General features: G+C 45.2%; 1 protein-coding gene across 2 annotated transcripts in view; it reads right to left on the bottom strand.

Moving 5' to 3' along the window:
* Positions 1-543: 543 nt before the first annotated feature.
* LOC120030695 (DENN domain-containing protein 4C-like) overlaps positions 544-25,221 on the bottom strand; it is a 73,327-nt gene continuing 48,649 nt past the window's right edge. The window contains exons 9-34 of one of the 2 annotated variants that reach the window (XM_038976143.1): positions 24,196-24,340; positions 23,812-23,987; positions 23,532-23,632; positions 22,912-23,130; positions 20,221-20,366; positions 19,844-19,882; positions 19,538-19,671; positions 19,061-19,193; positions 16,896-17,102; positions 16,453-16,581; positions 15,929-16,076; positions 15,483-15,644; positions 15,079-15,204; positions 14,499-14,642; positions 13,147-14,303; positions 10,125-10,329; positions 9,794-9,897; positions 7,091-7,266; positions 6,520-6,705; positions 5,840-6,068; positions 5,250-5,360; positions 4,803-4,940; positions 2,474-2,591; positions 2,077-2,230; positions 1,911-1,975; positions 544-1,775 (exon numbers count right to left, since the gene is read on the bottom strand). In XM_038976143.1, the coding sequence (XP_038832071.1) occupies positions 1,639-1,775; positions 1,911-1,975; positions 2,077-2,230; positions 2,474-2,591; positions 4,803-4,940; positions 5,250-5,360; positions 5,840-6,068; positions 6,520-6,705; positions 7,091-7,266; positions 9,794-9,897; positions 10,125-10,329; positions 13,147-14,303; positions 14,499-14,642; positions 15,079-15,204; positions 15,483-15,644; positions 15,929-16,076; positions 16,453-16,581; positions 16,896-17,102; positions 19,061-19,193; positions 19,538-19,671; positions 19,844-19,882; positions 20,221-20,366; positions 22,912-23,130; positions 23,532-23,632; positions 23,812-23,987; positions 24,196-24,340 (4,789 nt within the window). In that variant the 3' untranslated portion in view covers positions 544-1,638. The remainder of the gene's footprint in view (positions 1,776-1,910; positions 1,976-2,076; positions 2,231-2,473; positions 2,592-4,802; positions 4,941-5,249; positions 5,361-5,839; positions 6,069-6,519; positions 6,706-7,090; positions 7,267-9,793; positions 9,898-10,124; positions 10,330-13,146; positions 14,304-14,498; positions 14,643-15,078; positions 15,205-15,482; positions 15,645-15,928; positions 16,077-16,452; positions 16,582-16,895; positions 17,103-19,060; positions 19,194-19,537; positions 19,672-19,843; positions 19,883-20,220; positions 20,367-22,911; positions 23,131-23,531; positions 23,633-23,811; positions 23,988-24,195; positions 24,341-25,221) is intronic. The other variant, XM_038976144.1, reaches the window with a different exon arrangement.

Genomic DNA, 25,221 nt, shown 5'->3' with positions numbered 1-25,221 from the left:
GTGGTAAAGTTTGACCTCATGATCCCTATTGGGGTTAAATCACGTACTAATCTAAGCAGTGCAATCTGACAACTTTACATAGAGAGTATTCACACTTCTGTGTGACTTTCCCATTTGTATCTAGAAAGGACCGCCGTTGTAGTAGGAGTTATGATACTTTATGGACCCAGATGACATATTCTTAAAGCGTCTTAGAGTAGGAGTGCTGAGCTAGGGTAAGTTTTGCCTTTCAAATAATAAAGATTACATGGACAGATGTAGACCTGATCCTAGGTCAGCACTCACTCCTACAGGCCCTGGGAATATTTCTCCTGTTGAAATACGCCCTTTATGTGCTGTGTAAAGTCTCTTCCGCTGTTCAAAGTCGATATTCCATTCACAATAAAAGGAAAAAAAGAGATGGGACTAAATGAATTAAGGCAGACCACACTAATATGTAAATCGTAAAAGCATTTTCCTTAACTACAATGCTTCAGCTTTCAAAGGGAGGGATATTTCTATGTCAGTCAGATATACTGTCGATATATTATGGAGTAACCCAAGCATGTACACAAGCAGATTTTTAATCACATGAAAGCATATATTACCATAATAGTTGAACTGTATGTTGCAGTTAAAAACATTACACGTTGGACTGACTGTCTTGTCACTACTACTGAGGCACCGCAGTAACTTACCATGGTTTCTTTCCCTGTGACAGGACGGCTCTCGTCTTTTGCTCAAGGCATTGAGCGATGGAGAGAGAAGGAAAGAGCTGCACTTCAGTAGTTTGGCATCTCAGTTCCCTTCCTATTCATGGTTACGTTTGATTTTTAGCCCCAAAATGGCTGGTGGCTAAACCTGAAACATTCTAGGTTGAGTATGCTGCGACGGATTCCTTTTCTCTCCCATTGGGATGTCTATGTTGTAAGAATAAAACATTTAGTTCAGGCTTTTCTTTTAAGACACGTTTGCAGGGTTCTGGAATGTTCTCGAACTGATCGCCAACACTTTTTTACACACAAAACGAGAGAAATCTACTTCTCAAAAATGAATTGCATTCCAAGACAAACACCCACAATGACAATAGTGAAGACTGAATCTGTAGAAATCATTATCAGCATCAAGGCATCCCCCATGTAGAAAAATATGTACAAAAAAGACAACCAACGGACTGGTAAAGCTACCGTTTCTAAAAGTGCACATCAATGACAGTGATGATCAGTAGAAGACTACAAAGTGGTTCTAGGGCCAGGGGTGTTGGGGTCAGATCCTGGGGCTATAGGACAGAGATGGAGCAAGGCCACTTAGGACTGGGCAGTGAGAGACACGCATACTCGATCATAGAAGGGACTAACTAACACTGTACAAGCGACATTCATTCTCACCACACCATCTTATAAACAAGGCTCTCTTTTCCTGACCTTCCAGAGTATTTACATAAATAACAATGAGATACAAGTGGCCCGCGGGAAAAGCTGCAAGAAGCAGAAAGAACAACAAAAGGGACTTTCGGGATATGAAGGTGCAAAAATTCTCTGTACAAAATTCTCCCTTACACCCTCACCCATCAAGTTCCTTTCCCCCTTTCTCTTGTCTGCTTCTCTCCAGTGTGAGTGAGGTCCTCAGACCGTCCAGCAGATGGTAGCAGTGGCCAAATCAGATGACTGGAGCACCGAAGCACTTGAGGCACCACTGGACGTTGGTGTTGGGTGGCCGGTCGATCTTGTGCAGGGCCTTGAGCTGCTCTGGGCTCAACTCATCAAAGGCCCGGCGGTATTCACGGTCAAAAGCCTCTGTTGGGGAGACAAGGGGGGAAAAACAGAATCATTTAGCTCATTAAACTCAGGAACAAGACACTGGATGATTGGAATTACCCAAATCCAAGTCTTGGTTTAAAAAAGACTGGTTGTGTCATGCAGTTCACTCACCGACGTCAATGTTCTCCCGTCCCAATGCCACCAGCGCCAGGAAGAGGATCTCCCTGTAGATACCCCTGATAAGAGACCAATAAATAGATCAAAATCAAACGTTTACGTTGACATTAGCTCACAAATCAAATGTATCACCCCCACATATAAGCTTTAGAGGACTGACCTTTGGCGTTTGACCTCTGGGTTCCTCTTGACCTCCCGGAGAAGCAGGTTGATGGGGCCGTAGACGTCATTGGTCTGGATGCTGCGGACGATGCTGTTGAGGAGGGTCCGTGTCTCCTGGTAGTCCGTGGGGGCCAGGGTGCCCTTCTTCTCCACTGGGGAACAGAGATGCTTCAGTACTCAAGTCACTATTCAATACATTAGAATAATTGGTTTTACGTATATGGCTCTTTTCATTAGCTGTCATCTCAAACTGTGTTCCATTATCAAATATGAGCAGGACATGCATGTTAAAAAAGCAATAGCGACAGACAGACAGACAGAGAGAGAGAGAGACTACTCAGTGCTCTGAGGATGATTGCTTGATTAGATGTATGTGTGAGAGAATGTGTAGTCACTCAGGGTCCTCCAGCTCTGGTAGAGGGGATCCCCAGGTTCCTGGTGCAGATTGATGTTGTCCCACAGCAGCTGAACATACACCTGTTTACTGTCTTGAGACAGGGATGTCTGGTGGAGCTGTGGACATAGTGAATGGAAAATACAGACACACAGTTATCTATTGTTGCACTGCTTTAAAGGTCCTGAACAGTCATTCTGAAAAGTACTTTCTCTCTCATGGTTGTGATGCGGTTCACAGCAGCACTGACGGATGTGTTGACATGACAACTGCGTCAGAGTTTTGAATGACCCCCCTTTTGTTCCATGCTGGCTGAAAACCTAGCTAGTCAGTAACTAGCTAACACCAGACACGGATGAAAACCTAGCTAGTCAGTAACTAGCTAACACCAGACACGGATGAAAACCTAGCTAGTCAGTAACTATCTAACACCAGACACAGATGAAAACCTAGCTAGTCAGTAACTAGCTAACACCAGACACGGATGAAAACCTAGCTAGTCAGTAACTAGTGTAAGAAATTGTAATAGATACTGGAAACTTGTAATAACAACTTCTCAACATAAGCTATCTTTTATACAAAATACACACACCCCCGTTTTCCCTTGGACATATGCTGGTCTCATTAGACACCAACCACCGACACACACAACTCCCCTCCCCCATGACAACCACAGACACACACAACTCAAGGTTGGAGCACAAGACAAAGAACTGTGAGAAGAACCAATGGAACGTTGACACCAGGCCTGATCAGGACTACCCACGACCCAGATCGACCAATCAGAAGGCCAGACTACAAGATCAACCTACTTTGCTTGTTGCCTATATAATCTGTATGAACTGTTTAGAGCGCTCTCTTTGTCGACGATTCCATACGAATCAGACAGAAGGGGCCGTGCTGCACGATTTACTAAGATATTTTTACATGTGATTAAACGGCCTTATTATACAAATATCCACCTCGTCCTATGTCTCCACTTGATCTCCTGTCTCCAGTAAACGTTTTATCAACACTAGCTAACACCAGACACGGATGAAAACCTAGCTAGTCAGTAACTAGCTAACACCAGACACGGATGAAAACCTAGCTAGTCAGTAACTAGCTAACACCAGACACAGATGAAAACCTAGCTAGTCAGTAACTAGCTAACACCAGTCACGGATGAAAACCTAGCTAGTCAGTAACTAGCTAACACCAGACACAGATGAAAACCTAGCTAGTCAGTAACTAGCTAACACCAGTCACGGATGAAAACCTAGCTAGTCAGTAACTAGCTAACACCAGACACGGATGAAAACCTAGCTAGTCAGTAACTAGCTAACACCAGACACAGATGAAAACCTAGCTAGTCAGTAACTAGCTAACACCAGACACGGATGAAAACCTAGCTAGTCAGTAACTAGCTAACACCAGACACGGATGAAAACCTAGCTAGTCAGTAACTAGCTAACACCAGTCACGGATGAAAACCTAGCTAGTCAGTAACTAGCTAACACCAGACACGGATGAAAACCTAGCTAGTCAGTAACTAGCTAACACCAGACACAGATGAAAACCTAGCTAGTCAGTAACTAGCTAACACCAGACACGGATGAAAACCTAGCTAGTCAGTAACTAGCTAACACCAGACACAGATGAAAGGGGAAACATATAGGTGTCTTTGCCATAGATGAATTTTGGCACCAGTAGAGTAGCTAGCTATAAACCACCATGTCTTCTCCGATGTTGGTTACAAGGCGGTACTGATTTTAATTAGGTAAGAGTAGCATGATACCATTGGGGTATTAAAAAGAGAGTTAAGGTGATGTCACCATGTCCCCTTAATAATGAATCCAAGTGTTTGACATGGGGGAGGAGACAAGTAACTTTATGATCAAACGTTATCAATGTAGAAGCAACAGTCATTTTTCATACTTTGATCTGGTTCCCTTCAAATATCATCTTTAATGAAAAACATGATTTTGATAGTTCATGACCTTTAACAGGGGCGGCAGGTAGCCTAGTGGTTAGCGCGTTGGGCCAGTTACTGAAAGGTTGCTGGTTCTAATCCCCGAGCCGACAAGGTAAAAATCTGTCATTCTGCCCCTGAACAAGGCAGTTATAACCCACTGTTCCCTGGTAGATGGTCATTGTAAATAAGAATGTGTTCTTAACTGACTTGTCTAGTTAAATAAAGGTTAAATTAAAAATGTTTTTTTTAAAACAGTGGTCGGGTTCACGGTGGCTGATCGCTCTGAGGTGATCACGAGTAGAGAGCGCTGTTTGTAAGCTGTGTGTGAATATTTGTGTAGATGAGTAGCGTGTGTGAGCTCTGCATGGTTATGTACCTGTACTCCATTGTTACAGTGTTCCGAGGTGAGGATGAGACCAGGCAGGTAGCTGGGCAGGTCCAGGCGTTGGAAATAAAACACCAGGTTCCAGAATATGATGGGGTGCTGGCTCAGGAACTTGTGGGTGTAGATGACCTGATGGAGAAAACCAATTAAACTGTGCTTTATAAGCGATACTACAGCTTAATGTTCAAATCTGTAAAGACACTGGGTTAACAGTTAAATAAAAATGGAAGCAGCAACAGCGAGGGCAACAAATGACCAGAACATCAAGGGACAACAGCTAGCTACATTTATGACATTTTTAAAAACACAGGGGCCCTTCAACATCAATGCCACATACTGTAAGTCATACTACATGCGAGAATCTATGGGCCCCATTTTCCTGTCCTGTAATATTGCTTCTTTCTGAAAATATTCGTATATCTGTTAAATGTGTGTTACTTGGTCTCCCTCATTCTCCAGTAGGGTCTCTAGTTCTTTGCGGAGGACCAGGGGGCTGAGGTAGGGCACAGACACCGGCATTGGGTTGGGCCGCTTCTGTCCCAGGCCATCCTGAGAACCATAAACACACACACACACACACACACACACACACACACACACACACACACACACACACACAGCACTTTAGTCAGTTGCATAACTCCTGAACATCCACATAAATAGAACCTTTGTTGCCTCCCACCCACATACACAGTGAATCACCTATTCCACTGGACAGTGACCACTGATTACGTATCCCAAGTCATTTTATTTCTGGATTTTGACAAATGTGGTTTGACAGCACTGTGTGTAAACAACCTCTTTGCTTTCTCAATAGCATAGAAATGCATGGCCTGTACATGTGCTGCAGTTTCAGAGTAAATTATATTTTAATGAAAGTCCACATACAGAAAACAATTAATTTTCGATTCATAAGCGTTGAATTGATTTAAATTTCATACCCTGAATTTACTGACCTGAAATTTAATTGACTCAAGCCCTGGTGCGCTGAGTGGGAAGAATTGCGAGGACATTCTAAGGACACTCACCATCTCTGTCAGGCTGCAGGGCAGGCTGGTGGTGGACACGCTGTGTCCTGGTTCTCTCTGGGCAACCAGGCTCTGTAGAGGCCCGCCCACACTGTTGCTGCGTGTCAGAGACGTCCCCCTCTTCCCTGCCTGGTGCTCCAGCAGGCCCAGGGGATCCGATTGAGCCGGCTCCGGTATCAAACTGACGGACGGCCAGACATACAGACAGGAGAGGGCAAAGACAGAGGATCTTTAACAACAGAAAAATGTAAAGCAAGAGTGAGCCAAGTCAAGTTTTCAGCTTGTGATTTTTCAGTTCTTACAGTTCAATTGACAGATGAACAAGTTCGCTTAGCTACACATGAGCATCATTAGGGTACACGTTAACCCTATAATTTACTGAATAGAAGGTGTTAAGTTCATGTTTTAAGTATCCCTATATTTCTGTTATTACGGGGCTATCACTCAGTCAAGAGTGCGCATGCGCAGGAAGTCTTGTCGTTGTTGGACCTAGCCTGGAGTGTAATGGCTACCTTGTAGTGTGTTCATATAGTAGAGTAAACTTTGTTAAACTGGAACCTTGTCGTTGTGTCATTTCGAGTTAACAGAAGGCACCAAATCAGATGAAGGATAAAAGGTAATAACGATGGTGACAGAATATTAAATGTGTTTTTTTGAGACAGGCACTTCTGTGAACCGACCTCTTGTGCGTGGCAGTCTGGCTGGCCGGGGCCTCTCCTGGGTCCTCAGATTCTGGGAAGCTGATGAGGCCAGGGGTCGGGGTATCCACTGCAGCCCCTACCTTGTTCTCGGTGGAGCCTGTAGCTGTGGCCTGGTGGCTGGTGCTGTGGATACTGTCTCCTGATGCGCTGGGGTTCAGGTAGAACCTGTAGGTGAGATCACACACAATGAAACAAGGGAAGAGCACACCCATCCAGCAACATAGAACATTTGAATGACTTAGACGAAGATAATGACGTATGTCCAATTGTAGCAGGTTAAAATGTATTTAATGCCCATGTCAAAGCCCGCCACCGCATCTTCCTATGTAGCCGTTTACGTAAATGTGCTTAATTGTCTGGTTTTGTACATGTAATCAGATTAATTTGAATTGTACCGTGTCTCACAACAAAATTCTGTTCCGATTTAGTGAGTTCTTCATGAACTAGTAAGTATAATTTAAACATTAGCGTGGAAAATCTTGCATCCTGTTTTATTGAATACACTATTATACACGCGTATACTTCATGGCCCAGACAGACAAACACCCACGATGTGGTGGTGCGCAGGTCGTGGAACTCGACGTGGAGCAGGGGCAGGAAGGCGGTGCGGCAGAAGGGACAGGTGGTGTTGAGGTTGGAATCGTCTGCCGTCCAGCCCGCCATGATCTCCTCATCGTATACCAGACACTCACAGGATCGACACTGGGAGCAGCTGGACATCAGCACCTAGAGAGAGAGAGACACACACACACACACACACACACACACACACACACACACACACACACACACACACACACACACACACACACACACACACACAGAGAGAGAGAGAGAGAGATAAACATTACAGATGCACCTGGCATAGGCTACTTGAAGCTACCTGGCTAAGTAACAAACTCTTATCGGTTACGCAATCGGAGGAGAAGGGCCTTGGTTAGGGAAGTTACCTAGAACCCGATGGTTACTCTGACAGAGCTCTAGAGTTCCTCTGTGGAGATGGGAGAACCTTCCAGAAGGACAACCATCTCTGCAGCGCTCCACCAATCAGACCTTTGTGGTAGAGTGGTCAGACGGAAGCCACTCCTCAGTAAAAGGCACATGACAGCCCGCTTGGAGTTTGCCAAAAGTCACCTAAAGGACTCTCAGACGATGAGAAACAAGATTCTCTGGTCTGATGAAACCAACATTGAACTCTTTGGCCTGAATGCCAAGCGTCACATCTGGAGGAAACCTGGCACCATCCCTAAGGTGAAGCATGGTGGTGGTAATATCATGCTGTGGGGATGTTTTTCAGCGGCAAGGACTGGGCGACTAGTCAGGATCGAGGGAAAGATGAACGGAGAAAATTTCCGAGAGATCCTTGATGAAAACCTGCTCCAGAGTGCTCCGGACCACAGACGGGGGCGAAGGTTCACCTTCCAACAAGACAACGACCCTAAGCACACAGCCAACAAAGCAGGAGTGTCTTCAGGACAAGTCTCTGAATGTCCTTGAGTGGCCCAGCCAAAGCCCGGACTTGAACCTGATTGAACACCGCTGGAAAGGCCTGAAAAAACCTGTGCAGTGACGCTCCCCATCCAACCTGACAGAGCTTGAGAGGATCTGCAGAGAAGAATGGGAGAAACTCCCCAAATTAAGGTGTACCAAACTTGTAGCGTCACACCCAAGAAGACTCGAGGCTGTAATCGCTGCCAAAGATGCTTCAACAAAGTACCGAATAAAGGATCTGAATACTTATTTAAATATGTCAGTTATTTTATTTTTGTATATATTTGCAAACATTTCTAAAAAACAGTTTTTGCTTTGTCATTATGGGGGATTGTGTGTAGAATGATGAAGGGAAAAAAACGATTTAATCAATTTTAGAATAAGGCTGTAACGTAAGAAAAGGTAGAAAAAGGGGTCTGAATACTTTCTGAATGCACTGTATGTACTCTGTCTTTGACTCAGTCTTTGTGAGACCATATATTGAGTACGGTAGCCACTTACAGTTGAAGTCGGAAGTATACATCCACTTAGGTTGGAGTCATTAAAACTTGTTTTTCAACCACTCCACAAATGTCTTGTTAATAAACTATAGTTTTGGCAAGTCTGTTAGGACATCTAAGTATAAACACCATGGGATCACGCAGCCGTCACACTGCTCAGGAAGGAGACGCGTTCTGTCTCCTAGAGATGACCGTACTTTGGTGCGAACAGTGCAAATCAATCCCAGAACAACAGCAAAGGACATTGTGAAGATGCTGGAGGAAACAGGTACAAAAGTATCTATATCCCCAGTAAAATGAGTCCTATATCAACATAACCTGAAAGGCCGTTTAGCCAAAAAGAAGCCACTGCTCCAAAACCGCCATAAAAAAGCCAGACTACGGTTTGCAACTGCACATGGGGACAAAGATCATACTTTTTGGAGAAATGTCCTCTGGTCTGATGAAACAAAAATAGAACTGTTTGGCCATAATGACAATCGTTATGTTTGGAGGAAAAAGGGGGAGGCTTGCAAGCCAAAGAACACCATCCCAACCGTGAAGCACGGTGGTGGCAGCATTATGTTGTGGGGGTGCTTTGCTGCAGGAGGGACTGGTGCACTTCACAAAATAGATGGCATCATGAGGCAGGAAAATTATGTGGATATATTGAAGCAACATCTCAAGACATCAGTCAGGAAGTTAAAGCTTGGTCGCAAATGGGTCTTCGAAATGGACGTCATTGTCCATTTGGAAGACCCATTTGCGACCAAGCTTTAACTTCCAAAGTTGTGGCAAAATGGCTTAAGGACAACAAAGTCAAGGTATTGGAGTGGCCATCACAAAGCCCCGACCTCAATCCTAAAGAAAATTTGTGGGCAGAACTGAAAAAGCGTGTGCAAGTAAGGAGGCCTACAAACCTGACTCAGTTACACCAGCTCTGTCAGGAGGAATGGGCCAAAATTCACCCAACTTACTGTCGGAAGCTTGTGGCTACCCGAAACGTTTGACCCAAGTTAAACAATTTAAAGGCAATGCTACAAATACTAATTGAGTGTATACCCACTGGGAATGTGATGGAAGAAATAAAAGCTCAAATAAATTATTCTCTCTACAATTATTCACATTCTTAAAATAAAGTGGTGATCCTAACTGACCTAAGACAGGGAATTGTTACTAGGATTAAATGTCAGGAATTGTGAAAAACTGAGTTTAAATGTATTTGGCTAAGGTGTACGTAAACTTCCGACTTCAACTGTAAATATAAAGTATGATAGTCTCACCTCAAGGGCACAGTTCTGGTAGATACTAGAGGAGCTGGTGTGGTGGGAGCCTTGGTCTGACCTCTCAGAGTCTGGACCTCTGCCTGGCCTTCCTGGAGTCACGTCTATACATATACATATATATATACACATACACACACACGTACACGCACACACAGAGAGTATACAATCACACAGTTTCAACCATACACCCTTCCACATCTTATGAGTGTGTTTGTTTATGGGTATACGGGTAACGTAGTTTGTCTTCTTGTGCATGCATAAAGTGTGTGTGCGCCTGCATACTTTTTTATTTATATAGGATGTGTGTGTCAAGTGTGTGTATGCTTACGTGTGGAGTGGGGTCCTCTCCCTGTGTCGCTGCTCCCACTGCTGCTGCCCAGGCTGGTGCTGCTCTGGGTCAGGCCGTTGGACACCAGGCCTTGGGTGGGCCCTCTGTGGGTGGGACTGTCACTTCCTCCACCCCCCAACAGCATGGACTCATCCAGCCCGGCAGGGAAACTGTCCCTTTCCCTATAGCCAGGGCCCAGTTCATCCTGGGAAGAGGGGGAAATAAGGCCAAATGTAAACTTCTCAACGATTGTGAATGGTCATATTACTCACTTGAACAAAATTGAATGCATTCTGCAATATGGTTTGCGAGATGAACCTGTGAAATGAGATGCTCTGCTTGCATAGTCAAAGTCTTACATCATTGTCCTGTATATAATGGTGTTTTATAGTGTGGTATCTACAGTGGGGTCCAAAATTATTGAGACACTTGATAAAGATTATCAAAAATAATTGTAGAAAATAAATTATTCAAATACTTAGCTATATTTTATGCTAAAAATAGTGGGGAAATGTAATTATTTTATACTTATACAATTGCTTAGAGAAAGAGATTTTGTTTAACAAGTCAATGTTTTTTTCTCTCAAAACGGTAGGGGTCAAAATTATTGACACCCGTTTTCAAAGGCACCAAACCTTTTTCTAAAATGGTTTATGAGATGGGAGAACACATTGGGAGGGAGTTTCCTCCATACAGAATTCATCCAGATGCTTGATATCCTTCGTCTGCGTGTATGGACTGCCTTCTTCAATTAAAACCACACGTATTCAATGGGTTTCAAGTCTGGAGACCGATGGCCATTGCAAAATGTTGATTTTGTGGCCAATTTTGTGTATATTGATGTGTGCTTGTGATTATTGTCTTGCTGGGAGATCCACTACCAGCCACGGTTTATGTCAAAAATGTCCTGGTACTTGGTAAAGTTCATGATGCCGTTGACCTTAAGGGCCCCAGGAACAGTGGAAGGTATCGGAACGCAAAAAAAATAAAGATAAAAACCACCTTTATAAGAGAGCATTGCATGCATTATCCTCGCTTTCGGGTACAGGCATAGAGCAGTAGAGTCGAGGCGATTGAAGAAGTTGCACACATGGGGATAACGTTTTGTAGCCTCGGGTCTGGGAAAATCTGCCTTCTATAAACACATCGCATGCAATTCTACATCATTTCAGACGACTGAAGACTTCATTCTTTTTTAAATTTTATACCTCACAAATGATCGAAATGACAGTCTACTTTGACGCTGACGAGAATCTGAGATCAATAAAGACGACCTTGTCTTGAATCTATCAATAGCCTAGGCCTAGGTGTGCGGAGACACATTGTACAACATGAGGAAGAAATTATAGTCCTGAAAAGGCTTTCCAGTTTCACTGACTCACCCGATGATGTGCAGCTCACTCACCGGCGATGGCTGATGGCCCCGTGTCGAAAGCCTCTCTCTTGTTTTACATTGTAAAACAATGTTGTTCGCTCAATAGGTCTATTTGGAAGTTGATAACATATTTAATCTTCTACAGGAAGATCAGTCTTCTCATTTCAGCAGGAGCCATTTACTTTCCAACCTGTGTTTTCCCACGATTGTATTTGAAGTATTGCGAAAGGCGTGTTTTGGCTGCATGCTGTTCACTGACGGATTTGCCGCGCATTTCCGACTGTAGGCAATGCCTTGTGATTGGGCTCCACTCCACAGCTAGGCAATAATTTAAAAGTCTATTGATCCTCGGTGGCTACTCCTGGTGTAGTCTTCTGAATGAGTTCATTTCTTTCTGAACAGACAGCAGTAATTCTAGAACTTTGGCAAATGTATTCCAATTTATCAGGGGTGCTGCAGCACCACCAGCATCCTTCCCATGGCTATGATTCTATAAGGAAATAAATTATGAAGTATGACTCTGGAGAGATGAGAGTTGCAGGCTCATGTCTAGCAGAGCAGAGAGGGAGAGAGATCATAGAAAGGGATTCTGGTTCTAGTTCTGTGAGAGATACAGGTGCGCTTCTCTCTCATCACAGCAATGGCCACACGTTGGTCTATAGGCTACAATGTTGCGCAAATCATAAACCTGTTCCGGCTCAAATTTAAGTGGTTATGGGGCTATTTTGCTTCTATAAGTGCAGACCAATTCCTGTATAAATGAATGGACAAACTCATCAATCACGTGACACTATTAATTACCATGTGAAGACTCAATAGCGCATTGAAGCCAAATGAAGTCGGTTAAGATGGCGTCTCATGTAGACACAACATGTACAGTTTGAGCTACTCCAGGAAGTGACGTTGCAGGCTAGCTCAATGCTGCCCCTCTCATTGAGTAACTCAAGTTGAAGGACGACCAGGGGTACTGTAGGCTGCCATAAGCAACTAAATGATCCTTATAACTTGTGTGCAACATACATCTGGTGAATTAGAAGCAATTATTGGTACTATTTTTTGTATTTACACATAAATAAAAAATGTTCCATTTACTATAATGGGGGATCCTGTTTTCTGCTAACAATGCCTGCAGTACCATGGTCGGCCTTGAACTTCCATGGCTTCAATGAGAGGGGAGGCAGTCGTTCTCCCCTGGAGCAGATGAAGGATATCAAGGATATGGAGGAATGGTCTAAGATCCCTCCCAATGTGTTTTCCAATTTCATAAAACAATTTTTTTTGAAAGGCTCAGTGCCGTTATCCTTTTAAGGTGTATTATAAGGTATTTAAAACAGAGGTGTCAATTTTTACCCCCAACTTTGAGAAAAAAAATATTACTTCTTAAACAAAATCTCTTGCACCAAACAATTGCATTAGTATAAAATAACACAACTTACCTTTTTTTTTTGCATACAATATAGCTCAGTATTTGAATTCTTTATTTTATACGGTCATTTTTGTTCATCTTTATCAAGGGTGTCAATCATTTCAGACCTCACTATGTCATCCGGCTGTTGCAGGTTATTATTGTGCAATTAATTACCATTTTACTTTATCTTTTAGTTAATCTAGCTATGTATGGATGTTCTGCAGTCCATCCCCGCTCACCTCGTCGTCGGAGTAAGAGTAGGCTGAGGCCACAGCCCCCCACACCTTGCTGGCCAGGTTCCCTGCCTGCTTCATGCCTGACTTCAACACGTCCATCTTGGGACCCGAGAGCAGGGTGTCCATCTTCATGCCCGAGATAGAGTTGATGACCGACCCCAGCGAACCGCTCTGCGACGACCTCACCAGCGACCTTGGGCTGGCCACAACACCCCTGGAAGAGGCAGGGCTCCTGGAGGCCTTCACGGCGAAGGTCTTGGAGCGTGTGACTGCTGCGGGGCTGCGTTTAGGCATCGTGTCCCCGCTTGACCCCCCTGGGTGTTGGACAGGGGGCACGGGGAGGCTGGACCTCCGTTCTAGAGGTTGCTTCACTGGGGCAGCATCCGGGGAAGGGTCCCCTCCCTGGCCCTCCTGGTGGAGCTCCATGCTACAGGATTTGGGGCCAAGCGGGCTCCGTAGGCTCATGTACATCTCAATCTCGTCTGCCAGGTTTCGGGACACCACGGCAGGCAAGGATTGCGGCAGCTCCTGACTGGTTACGGAGGCTAACTCCTCGTGCTCCGAGACAAGGAGGGAGAGGGGGTCTGCCCCTACCTGCACCTCCTTAATCTCCAAGGTTGGCAGAGAAATAGAGCCCCTCCCCACTGAATCTCTTTCCTCATCTTCCTCCTCCAACTTTAGACCCATCTCATCCTCCCCTCCTGCCTCCTTCCTGTCACCTTTCATCCGCTTCTCCTCTTTCCCTAGCCCCTCCTCCAGTGGGGTTGGGTCCGTTACTGGCCCCTCCTCTGACAGTTTCCCCAGCATCGGACCCCGCCCCTCCTCAGACTCCAACTCCAGGTCCTTAAAGAGGGCTTTGGCCGCACTGGGAAGCGGCTTTGTAGGCGGGGGGGTGGTGCCGCCCCCAGAGAGAGCCGCCGCCAAGATCCGTGCATCGGCGCCCATGCGGCTGACGATGTGGTCCACACCATGTTTCTCCATCAGCATGCCGGCACGGCTCTCGGCGCTGAAGCTGCAGCTGCGCTCCGAGAAGGCCTTCTGGCGCTGGACCTGGACCGCAGGTCCCGCCACCCCGGAGCCACCTGGAGCTGCAGACTTACCCTCAACCGGCAGGGAGATGTCCTCGCTCTGGCTACGCAGAGAGAACAGCTTCCCAGGGGCTGGCGGTAGAGATGAACACATAGGCATGCCTTCAATACCGGGGGGACATTTTCTGTCCACAATTTCCCCCAATAACCATAAGCAGAGTTCAGTGCTGTTTTGAAGACAAACATGTTACCACAAATATCAAATGTGTAAACCTCAGATATGAGATAAGATTAAGATTTAGGTTTGAGTCTGCTCCCGTCACTCACCAGTGTCTCCTCTCTTCATGGCGGTATCAAAACTCGTTCCTGTGGACAGTTTGACGATGCTAGGGACATGTGGGAGTGCTTTCACAGGGCTGGGGGGCTCCGCTACAGCCACTGCACTGTCCACCGAGCCAGCTATGTCCCCACCTGACGAGACAAGATTGCACACCAATGGCGAAGGTGCATAAAGATAATAGGAATTCAGTTATGACGTCATTGTTTTTAGCAGTACCCATAGGGTTTTTAAAGTACGGCGCACGACATGGTTCAACGTGCCAATAAAATCAGTCCAATCTACATGTATACTTTGCTACTGCCAATACAAAAACAAATTAAGAGTAACGGAGAGCAATGTACAATAGTGCAAACTGAGCAAACGAGGCATGTGTGGTAAGTACATGGGGGCCGCCATCTTTATGCACCTTCACCATTGAATTATTTGTTATTTTATTTATGCTCATCAAAAAAAAAAAAAATGAATACAAAGTTTGACACACTGCATTCCCATCTAGCAGATGAACTCTCGCCATAACTATCTTATGTTATGCCTGAGATGGACGGGACGGGGGGCTGAGCTGGTTACCGTTGTGCTGTGCTGTGGACTTGCTGCACTGATCCACAGCGATTACAAGGGCTGCTGATTGAGCCAAATCCACTAGGTCCTGGTGCAACTCATCTTTAGAGCCGTAGCCTTGATCAGACTGAACTCCTGCGGGACACAAACATACTGTCTTAATCTACCCAGTCTTTTCAGATCTGTGCACTTCTGAAGGGTAGGGACTAGAGGCTTCGGCGCTGTAGGTGCCAAAAGTTAGGGTGTTGGAGCTAGAGGCTAGGAGCTAAGGGCTAGAGGCTAGGGACTAGTAGCCAGGGGCTATAGACGAGAGGCTAGGGGCTAACAGGCGAGTAGCTAGGGGCTAACAGTTAGGGGCTAGGGGAAGCTGTACATGTAGGGACTTGGTCCAGTGTCTCCAGGCTGCAGTCTACCTCCGCTGCAGTGGTTGTCTGCGGCGTCTCCTATGATGAGGCTGCGTGCGAACAGGGTATGATCCTCTCCGTTCGCCTCGCTGGAGCTGTCTGCACTCCCGTGGCTCAGCCGGTCGCCGTCGCTGCTCGCCGAGCCGCACACTGACGGGCCTAAATCACTTCCTGTGTCCCAGATCAGAGTTTTAGGTGAGCAAGCTAAAAAAGGGAGCTACTGCACTTAACCATGTAAGAGCAATACAAACAAGCAATAAAGCAAGAGGGCCTTACAGTATATTGTAAATAGAGAGTATTGTCCTACATACAAGCACAGGTACATTACATAGTTAAAATATATGAAAAGAGTAGAAAGTGATATGCATTTGGTGCAACAACTGTGGTGATTGCATTCCAACCTAAGTGATTGACTCTCTCCCATGCTCTGTCTCTGTAGTGTTCGGACACCTCACCTGTCGTGATGACGGTGGGTCCTTCCATGGCGGGCGTCCGCTGGACTGCCTGTTTGAATTGAGAGAGAGCGCGCGCCACGATGCGCACCTTGGCCCACATGAAGAGCCCACTGCGGTTCCGACTGGGCCAGGGGCCTTCCAGAACAGCCTGGAGAAATGAGTGGAGAGGAGATTAACACGGACATACTTTGGATTGAGGTATTTGTTTAGGCTAGTTTAAAGGGATAGTGCGAGATTGTTGACAAACTGTGTGCAGTTTGAAGTTGAAGGTAGTTTTGCGAGACATTGCTAACTAGCGCAATGACTGGAAGCCTACAGGTACAGCTAGCAAGCCAAAATCTTGCACTGTTCCTTTAAGTGCCCTAATCCTAAATGGTTGCGGTTATGTAAGTCCTAAGCAATATGGTGGAAGATCCACAACTACACATCCTAATATCCAGACCGAACATTAAAGGTTAAGGGTCAAGGCGAAGGGAGTGAAATGGGAGCGTACGCATGTGTATGGGCTGGTGTAAGTACCCTACCTTGTTGTAGTATCCGTAGGTGATAGCGTTAGGGTGCACCCCTGCCTTCTTCATCTCCACCAGGACACGGACGGCCATGACAGGCTGACCGTACACACCACACAGCTGCATCACTACACGGTAACACACCTACGGAGGGACAGAGGGTGGCTATGTGTGAGAGGACACAACAAGATAAAAACCTAATGGCTACAGTAGATTTCCACTGAAGTTGTCATCACTGTAGTGGAAGCGATAATAGTAGCGCACGCACACCCACACACACACACTCGTTCTCCGACAAATGCACGCACACACACACACACACACACACACACACACACACACACACACTTATGTCCGCATACGTCGACAGACAACCAACCATAAGCACTCACGACCCTATACCTACCCCCTCCACCCCCAATGAACCCCAAGCTCCCCTTACCCCCAATTCCCCTCACCTCATCCAGCACCTCCACCTCAGAGGTCCTCATCTTGAGCAGGACGTTGTAGGCCTGTTGCATGGCCCAGCTCTTGGACTGAGCCAGCCTCACCCCCACGGGCAGACAGATGAACCACAGGCTGTAGCAGTGGCTGAACAGACACTTGGCCCACAGCGGAGGGTTGGAGTAGAAGCGCTTGGCCATCTTGTAGGCCAGCTTGATCTCCTGTGGCGGGACACAGAGTTCAGTTCAATTAGTTTTATTTGTCCCTTTTATGGGGGTGGGGGACGCGCACGCAATTGACTGATTATGATTGATTTCAGATGATGTATTTCCGATTATTCTCCTTCGCCATTTTCTGATGGTCAGAGTTGGGAGGAGAGAGTTGGAGTGAGTGTGACTGTGCACGTTCCTAATGGTGAAGCTCCCGTCCCTCCGTAGAACAATGGCCAACAAATACCGCTCGTGGCCTTCTGAGGCGAGAGCGTAGACAAGAGCAGCTTAGACATAACGCCCACACACTGGCTTGACATCCTGTCCCGACACCCACATCTACAGTATGTGTTTGTGCCTGTGGTGAGAATATGCGTGAATATGTTAATATGCCAGACAAAGCTACACATACAGTTCTGTCGGAACTGGAACAATATATTGGCCTCCCACGAAAGAGGGAGAAAAGACAACAAGTATTGTTTCCTGGGAGGTCTATTATTCTAGGAAACAGGTCACAGTGGCCCCCTTTCCCTCCGCGCAGACACACACACTAGAGGTCGACCGATTATGATTTTTCAACGGTGATACCGATTATTGGAGGACCAAAAAAAGCCAATACAGATGAATATGCCGATTAATCTGTATATATATATATATATATATATATATATATTGTAATAATAACAATTACAACTTCACTGAATGAACACTTATTTTAACTTAATATAATACATAAATAAAAATCTATTTAGTCTCAAATAAATAATGAAACATGTTCAATTTGGTTTAAATAATGCAAAAAAACAGTGTTGGAGAAGAAAGTAAAAGTGCAATATGTGTAAGAAAGCTTACGTTTAAGTTCCTTGCTCAATATGTTCTTTAATATTAATATGGAAACTATAATTTCGAAAACAAATCGTTTATTCTTTCAGTGAAAAACAGAACCCTTCCGTATTTTATCGAACAGGTGGCATCCATAAGTCTAAATATTGCTGTTACATTGCACAACATTAAATCTTATGTCATAATTATGTAAAATTCTGGCAAATTAATTACGGTCTTTGTTAGGAAGAAATGGTCTTCACACAGTTCGCAACGAGCCAGGCGGCCCAAACTGCTGCATATACCCTGACTGTGCTTACACAGAACGCAAGAGAAGTGACACAATTTCCCTAGTTAATATTGCCTGCTGACATGAATTCCTTTTAACTAAATATGCAGGTTTAAAAAAATATACTTGTGTATTGATTTTAAGAAAAGCATTGATGTTTATCGTTAGGTACATTGGTGCAACGACTGTGCTTTTTTCGCGAATGCGCTTGTTAAATCATCACCTGTTTGGCGAAGTAGGCTGTGATTCAATGATAAATTAACAGGCACCGCATTGATTATTTGCAACGCAGGACAAGCTAGTTAAACTAGTAATATCATCAACCATGTGCAGTTAACTAGTGATTATGTTAAGACTGATTGTTTTTTATAATATAAGTTTAATGCTAGCTAGCAACTTACCTTAGCTCCTTGCTGCATTCGCGTAACAGGTGGTCAGCCTGCCATGCAGTCTCCTCGTGGATTGCAATGTAATCGGCCATAATCGGCGTCCAAAAATGATAAAATAAAAGCTAGTGTTGGAGGCTGATGCGTGCAGACTGGCTTTGAACCCCTCCTCTGACCTGCTGTAAATAAGTTTCTGCTGGTGACTGTGGTGAGTCATTTATTGTTATTGGAACCATCACAGCCTGAGAAAATGACTCCGCAGCAGACAGTGTCCATTGCAGGCTAGGCTATTCCCTGACTGGGGAAGTGGTTAGGTGGTCAGTACAGCAAGCTTACAGTGGGTAGAACCAGCACGATCAGGAAAGTACCAGAATTTGTTAGTCAGTTTCTTTTGTTTCCCCCCCCTTCCCTGCAAAGCTGCAATACAGAAAACAGTTGCACCTGCTTATCTGTCTGACTGTGTGATCGTGTACCTGCTTGGTCCTCTTGGCCAGTAGTGCAGGGCTGCTGGACAGGCTGGCCCCAGGTGTACTACTCCTCAGCGCTGGTGTCACCTCCCTGGGGCGGTCAAACAGGTCCATACACAGCCGAGGAAAACTCTTATAACTAAAACATTGTTTTTAAAAGAGACAGAGAGAGAGAGAAAGAGAGAGAGGGACAGAGAGAGACAGAGAGAGAGACAGAGAGAGGGACAGAGAGAGGGACAGAGAGAGGGACAGAGAGAGAGAGACACAGAGAGAGAGACACAGAGAGAGAAGAGAAAAAGGAGATGCCACAGGTATGAGAGTGAAGCCAATGCAGACCCGCTTCCGATCCTCCTGGCCAGGTGCACGGTCAACCTTTCACCATAGATTTACACATACTACGCTAAAACACTACCAGGCTCACTGGTGTTATAGTAATGCCAATGTGTTAGTGGTGCAGCAGGAATTAGAGGGGTATAAGCTGACCTGTAGTGGGAAGGGGGGTCGGACCCTTCCTCGGTGGCGGGGGGTTCTGGGGGCATGACGAAGACAGTGTGCTCGCTCTTCTGTGATTCGTCTAGTTCCATAAGCTTGGTGTCCTCTGAGGACTCACCCTCCACCTATGGAGAGGAAAACATGTTGTCAGAGTCCACGCATATGGCCGTACACACACAGACAAATCAAATCACTACAACCAGATCAAAAACCATTCTTCTAATCAATGCAAAAAAATTTGACAGACCTCAGTTGGAAAAGGAGGTGTTAAAACATGATTACGGTGTGAGGGATTACCTTAGTGCCTTTGTCGTTGCCTTTATCGGAGGGAAATAGCTGCAGGGGGAAAAGGTGAAAGGAACAGATTCAATCAGAGGAAATGAGCCTTCCTCCGTCAGACTCCCTTGGAGGAATGTTACGACTGAGTCAACAATAAAACACGTAACAAAAAGGTCTTTCACATGGGGAACGGTGGAAACTGAAAAATGCCACAGAAATTGGGTTCGAAAATTGACGTCTGTCTGAGGCACTAGGATGATGGAGGGAAGACATATTCTTGTCTAGCAGGGTTTGGGGGTACATTTTCAATTCAATTCACTTCCTGGCTTGATGGGAGTCAGAATGGAATTGGCCCCAACACTGATCCCTGATGCCTGGTTCTTGTCAATGCTCACCTTCTCAATGCAGTCGTCGAAGAAGGCCAGGCCCGTGTCCTTGTCGCTGACGAACGTGCACTCCTCGATGAAGCGGATGAAGATCTGAGTCTTGGTCAGCTGGGAGTAGAACTTCTGGTGGGTGCGCTCCCTGCTCCTCAGAAACCCTGGGAGAGGACAGAGAGCCAGGTCAATGGGCCTATTTCATAGGAAACACTCAGGAAACATTTCTGCAGCATTCAAGGTCCCCAAGAACACAGTGGCCTCCATCATTCTTAAATGGAAGAAGTTTGGAACCACCAAGACTCTTTCTAGAGCTGGCCGCCTGGCCAAACTGAGCAATCTCTGGTCTGATGAAACCAAGATTGAACTATTTGGCCTGAAAGCCAAGCGTCATGTCTGGAGGATACCTGGCACCATCCCTACGGTGAAGCATGGTGGTGGCAGCATCATGCTGTGGGTATGTTTTTCAGTGGCAGGGACTGGGAGACTAGTCAGGATCGAGGGAAAGCTGAACGGAGCAAAGTACAGAGAGATCCTTGATTGAAACCTGCTCCAGAGTGCTCAGGACCTCAGATTGGAGTGAAGGTTCAACAGGACAACGACCCTAAGCACACAGCCAAGACAACGCAGGAGTGTCTCTGTCTCTGAATATCCCTGAGTGGCACAGCCAGAGCCTGGACTTGAGCCCAATCGAACATCTCTGGAGAGATCTGAAAATAGCGGTGCAGCGACCCTCCCCATCCAACCAGACAGAGCTTGACTGGACCTGCATAGAAACTCCCCAAATACAACTGTGCCAAGCTTGTAGCGTCATACCCAAGAAGACTCGAGGCTGCAATCGCTGCCAATGGTGCTTCAACAAAGTACTGAGTAAAGGGTCTGAATACTTATGTAAATGTGATATTTACATTTTTAATACATTTGCAAAATTTTCTAAAAACCTGTTTTGCTACAGTCATTATGGGGTATTGTGTGTGGAATGATGAGGGGAAAAAACAATTTCATTCATTTTAGAATAAGGTTGTAATGTAACAAATGTGGAAAAAGTCAAGGGGTCTGAATACTTTCCGAATGCACCGTATATCACTACATTTTCTTCAGAATGTATTATATAAGTGAAAGTGAAGGTATTCAACCCAGGTGTGTAGCCAATAAAGCTAGCCATAATCAATGTGCAGCTCTTTCCCCACTGGTTCTGCAGATTCCATTGGCCTTCATGGACCTAAATGAGGATGCGATCGATGCCTTTCCAAAAAGCCTACGTCAGTGGAAAGTCTTTACAGCCAATGCCATGGATGATTGATTTCCGACACTGAGCAATCACTAAGTAGACCTGTGAAATAGGAGATTTGCCTGCTATGAACACTTGGAGGAGCAGTCAGATATGCTTTCTGTTTAACACAGACCCTATAGTTGACATCAACATAACGCATAAAATACATTGCGCAATTTAAATACTTTGAGAAATGTGTGAGATTGCAACACATTAAAATTGGACTTTTCTGATGTTTTAGTATACTCAAAATTCAAAAGGCACTCGCACATCTGAGCTATCTTTTTTGCAGGTGCATGGTAACAGTTGAACAAGATGAAGGAAAAAGAGAGAACCCGCACACTGCTCTTGATAGCATCACTGATCTTTAATAAGATTTACGTATCGACCTCAAGGCCTTCGTCAGAGCTTTTTAAATAGAGAAAGTTAAAATATCAGACGGGAGGTGATATTAATAATACTCTGAGTAAAAGAGAATGTTTTTGGATTTTCACCCTTCAGACAGTATTTCCTAATGGACTTAATGATGAAATGCCTATGTATGTTATGTTATGTTGTAAATGTGAACATGAATTCAGCCCCTATTTCAGATTACCCTGACGTTTTTCTTGCGCTGTACCCAATGATTTATGAAAACTTGCTTGGTAGGTCAATGTCCTCATTGTGGATTTACAGATGTGTTTAATACGTTTTATGTACACACTTTATTTGAATAGTTATGAAATGCATATTGTTATATTTGGTAGCACTTATTTGTTTTCCCTCGACTCCAACCGCATTCGATGGGTGGAACGGATGTGGGCGGGCCTAGGTCTACATAAGGGTGCTAATTTAAAAAGCTCTGACGAAGGCCGTGAGGTCGATACGTAAAGCTTATTAAAGATCAGTGATACTATCAAGAGCAGTGTGCGGGTCCCTTCTTTTTTCTGATGTGTTAGTATACAAAGTATTCTTAATGTTTTTTACATCGACAACCCATTTGTCTATTCCTTTGTCTGTTTTGTGTAGTCTCTTGAGAACTACAAAACAGCGCCTGCGTAAGATTTTGTTCTGGGTGCTGTGATTAATTTTCTGGGCAAATAAATGAAGGACTAAGGACTAAAAATGATCCATCCATTCTCCATTGTTATCATGCAGGTCACATAGTGAGTCTGCGGAGGTGGCCTTCTCGGAGGGGGCCTGGGTGATGGGTTTGAGGTAAAAGCGGTAACACACACACAGCCGGCACTAACCCTGTAGGTCGTATAGTGAGTCTGCGGAGGTGGCCTTCTCGGAGGGGGCCTGGGTGATGGGTTTGAGGTAAAAGCGGTAACACACACACAGCCGGCACTAACCCTGTAGGTCGTATAGTGAGTCTGCGGAGGTGGCCTTCTCGGAGGGGGCCTGGGTGATGGGTTTGAGGTAAAAGCGGTAACACACACACAGCCGGCACTAACCCTGTAGGTCGTATAGTGAGTCTGCGGAGGTGGCCTTCTCGGAGGGGGCCTGGGTGATGGGTTTGAGGTAAGAGCGGTAGCCCTTCAGGATGTTGGCCATGAAGCGCAGCAAGGCCTCTTGGATCTCCATCTCCAGGGAGGTCATCTTCTTGTGCCAGGTGAAGTCCGCCTCAATGGGGGTCATCTCCACCGCCAAGCCCTCCTGGGCTGTCCGACGCACTGAAAACAGCCACCAGACCGGATATTTACCTTTCTCGTTTTATTCAAATTTGACATACCAAAGGTGGTCCTCTGTCGCTCAGTTGCAACGCCAAGCTAGTGGGTTCGATTCCCGGCAACACCCGTACGTGAAATGTATGCACGCATGACTGGAAATAGGATCTGCTAAAGCAAATATATTATGATTATATTACATGAGCATAGCAGGCTGAATGCACCATTTACTCATTATCGGCTGGATAGCTAGAATTCTTCCATAATTTATATCTAAAGACATATATTCATAAAGAATTCACTTCTATATCATACGTACAATTTGTGTACTTTTATCCTGAATGCACTGGCCATGAAGCAATTGCTATGAGAAACCCGCTGAGGTGACTGTGACTATGTGTACCTACCAATGCCCAGCTGGTGGTGCAGGTTGGCCAGTGAGTTAAACAGGCTCTTGCAGGGTTTCTTTGGGAGGTTTTTCCAGTTACTGTGTCTCTTCTCATCAGACCTGCACAGTTGGTTCAGAATAGTGTTTTTGGAATATGCTCATTCTCGTGTAAATAAAATATTAACATGCGATATATGTACCAAAAAACTGTTTGGGGGTATCGACAACAGGATAAAGTGTGTAAACAGATCCACATGTCAAAATGGGGGAAATGCTCCTTTAAAGTGTATGGATCTTACAGGTAAATAGTGTTGGTGTCCAGGTCCACACAGACCACGTCCGGCGGGGGGTCATAAAGGTCAAAGTAGCGGGAGTCCACGCCCACGATGAAGGGAAAGGGGGCATTGAGGACCCCCGCCAGGGAGAGCGGGCAGAGGGGGATGTACGGGCACTGCCACTGGAACGGGAAGATCATCTGAAGAGAAGAACACAGATGGAGAGAACTTTTATTTAACATTTTGATCTAACTTTTAACCTAAAATCAGTCCTACATGGGCCACACGCTGTATATAAAAGGTAACTGGATAAAAACTCCAACCAACTAACTAATCAATACCATTTTATTCGAATAGTCCTTTTTACAACATTTTAAAAGCTGAATGACCATATCCTGTATAACTCACCGCCACTACGGCCTCTGCTACCCCGGTGAGTACAGCGGGTCTCAGGGAGTGAAGCAGGATCTTACTCTCCAGCAGGACAAAGTGCAGCAGCGTGGCACAGTTCTCCGGGCCCAGGTTCATCAGCAACGTACTGTAGTCTGCCCCACTGAGGAGAGGAGGAGGGGATGAGAGGCAAGTTGGGAAGAGAGGAGCACAGAGGGATTGGGGACACGATTCAAACCAGACTCAGGGATACAATGGCTGGTTCATCAAAGGTTGGATTGGATGAAGGGCAGCCGTCTTTGAAGGGAGGTTTGTAATTGGTACAGGTGCACTGAGAAGGTGTGTGGTTAAATAAGTAAGGAAGGGGGTGAAGGTAAACTGGATTGAGACAGAAGATCAGGTTACACTGTTTGTTCCCTTGCGACAAAACCTGTTATTTTAAAAACCTTTTCAGGGGAAGGTACTTTTATTTTCAGAGAATAACAAGTTCAAACTTTCCAAAGCAGCAAACACTTTTAAATCTGGCCCAAAGGCACCAGCCAGCAAGTCTTCCAGTCCCGAAAGTCATGATCTCTCTAGCTGACCAACAACAACATATTACACTCTGAAATTATAAATCTGGAGAGGAAAAAGCCTGATGATAATGATGGAACATCTGGTATTTTCAGAACATTTTGAGGTTTGTTGGCAGAATGCAATGGCAGCATAACAGTTTATTTAATATGTACATGCAGGGCTTATGCACTTAATAATGAAGGACCTGTCCACAATGTGACAGACAGGCAGTGCCGTTTCTGGCAGTCCTAATGCCTGTTTTCTATTGGCTGTTTCAAAGCGTGACTATTTGACCTCGGAAAACTGACATGAATTAATGCGTTTTGCATTACCAAACTAGAACATTTGGAGGGTGCTGGATGATAGATTTTTTCTAACCCCGGTATTTCCTTTGGAAAATATGTGGTTGATGATCTGCAATGATAACAATAACTGGGCCCAGTTTCTCTTTCTGTTCCTGAAGCCTAGACTTTCACAGCTCTAAACTTG

Source organism: Salvelinus namaycush, chromosome 36, assembly GCF_016432855.1.
Source record: "Salvelinus namaycush isolate Seneca chromosome 36, SaNama_1.0, whole genome shotgun sequence".
NCBI classification, from domain to species: domain Eukaryota; kingdom Metazoa; phylum Chordata; class Actinopteri; order Salmoniformes; family Salmonidae; genus Salvelinus; species Salvelinus namaycush.
This window is presented reverse-complemented; position numbering and strand designations above follow the sequence as displayed.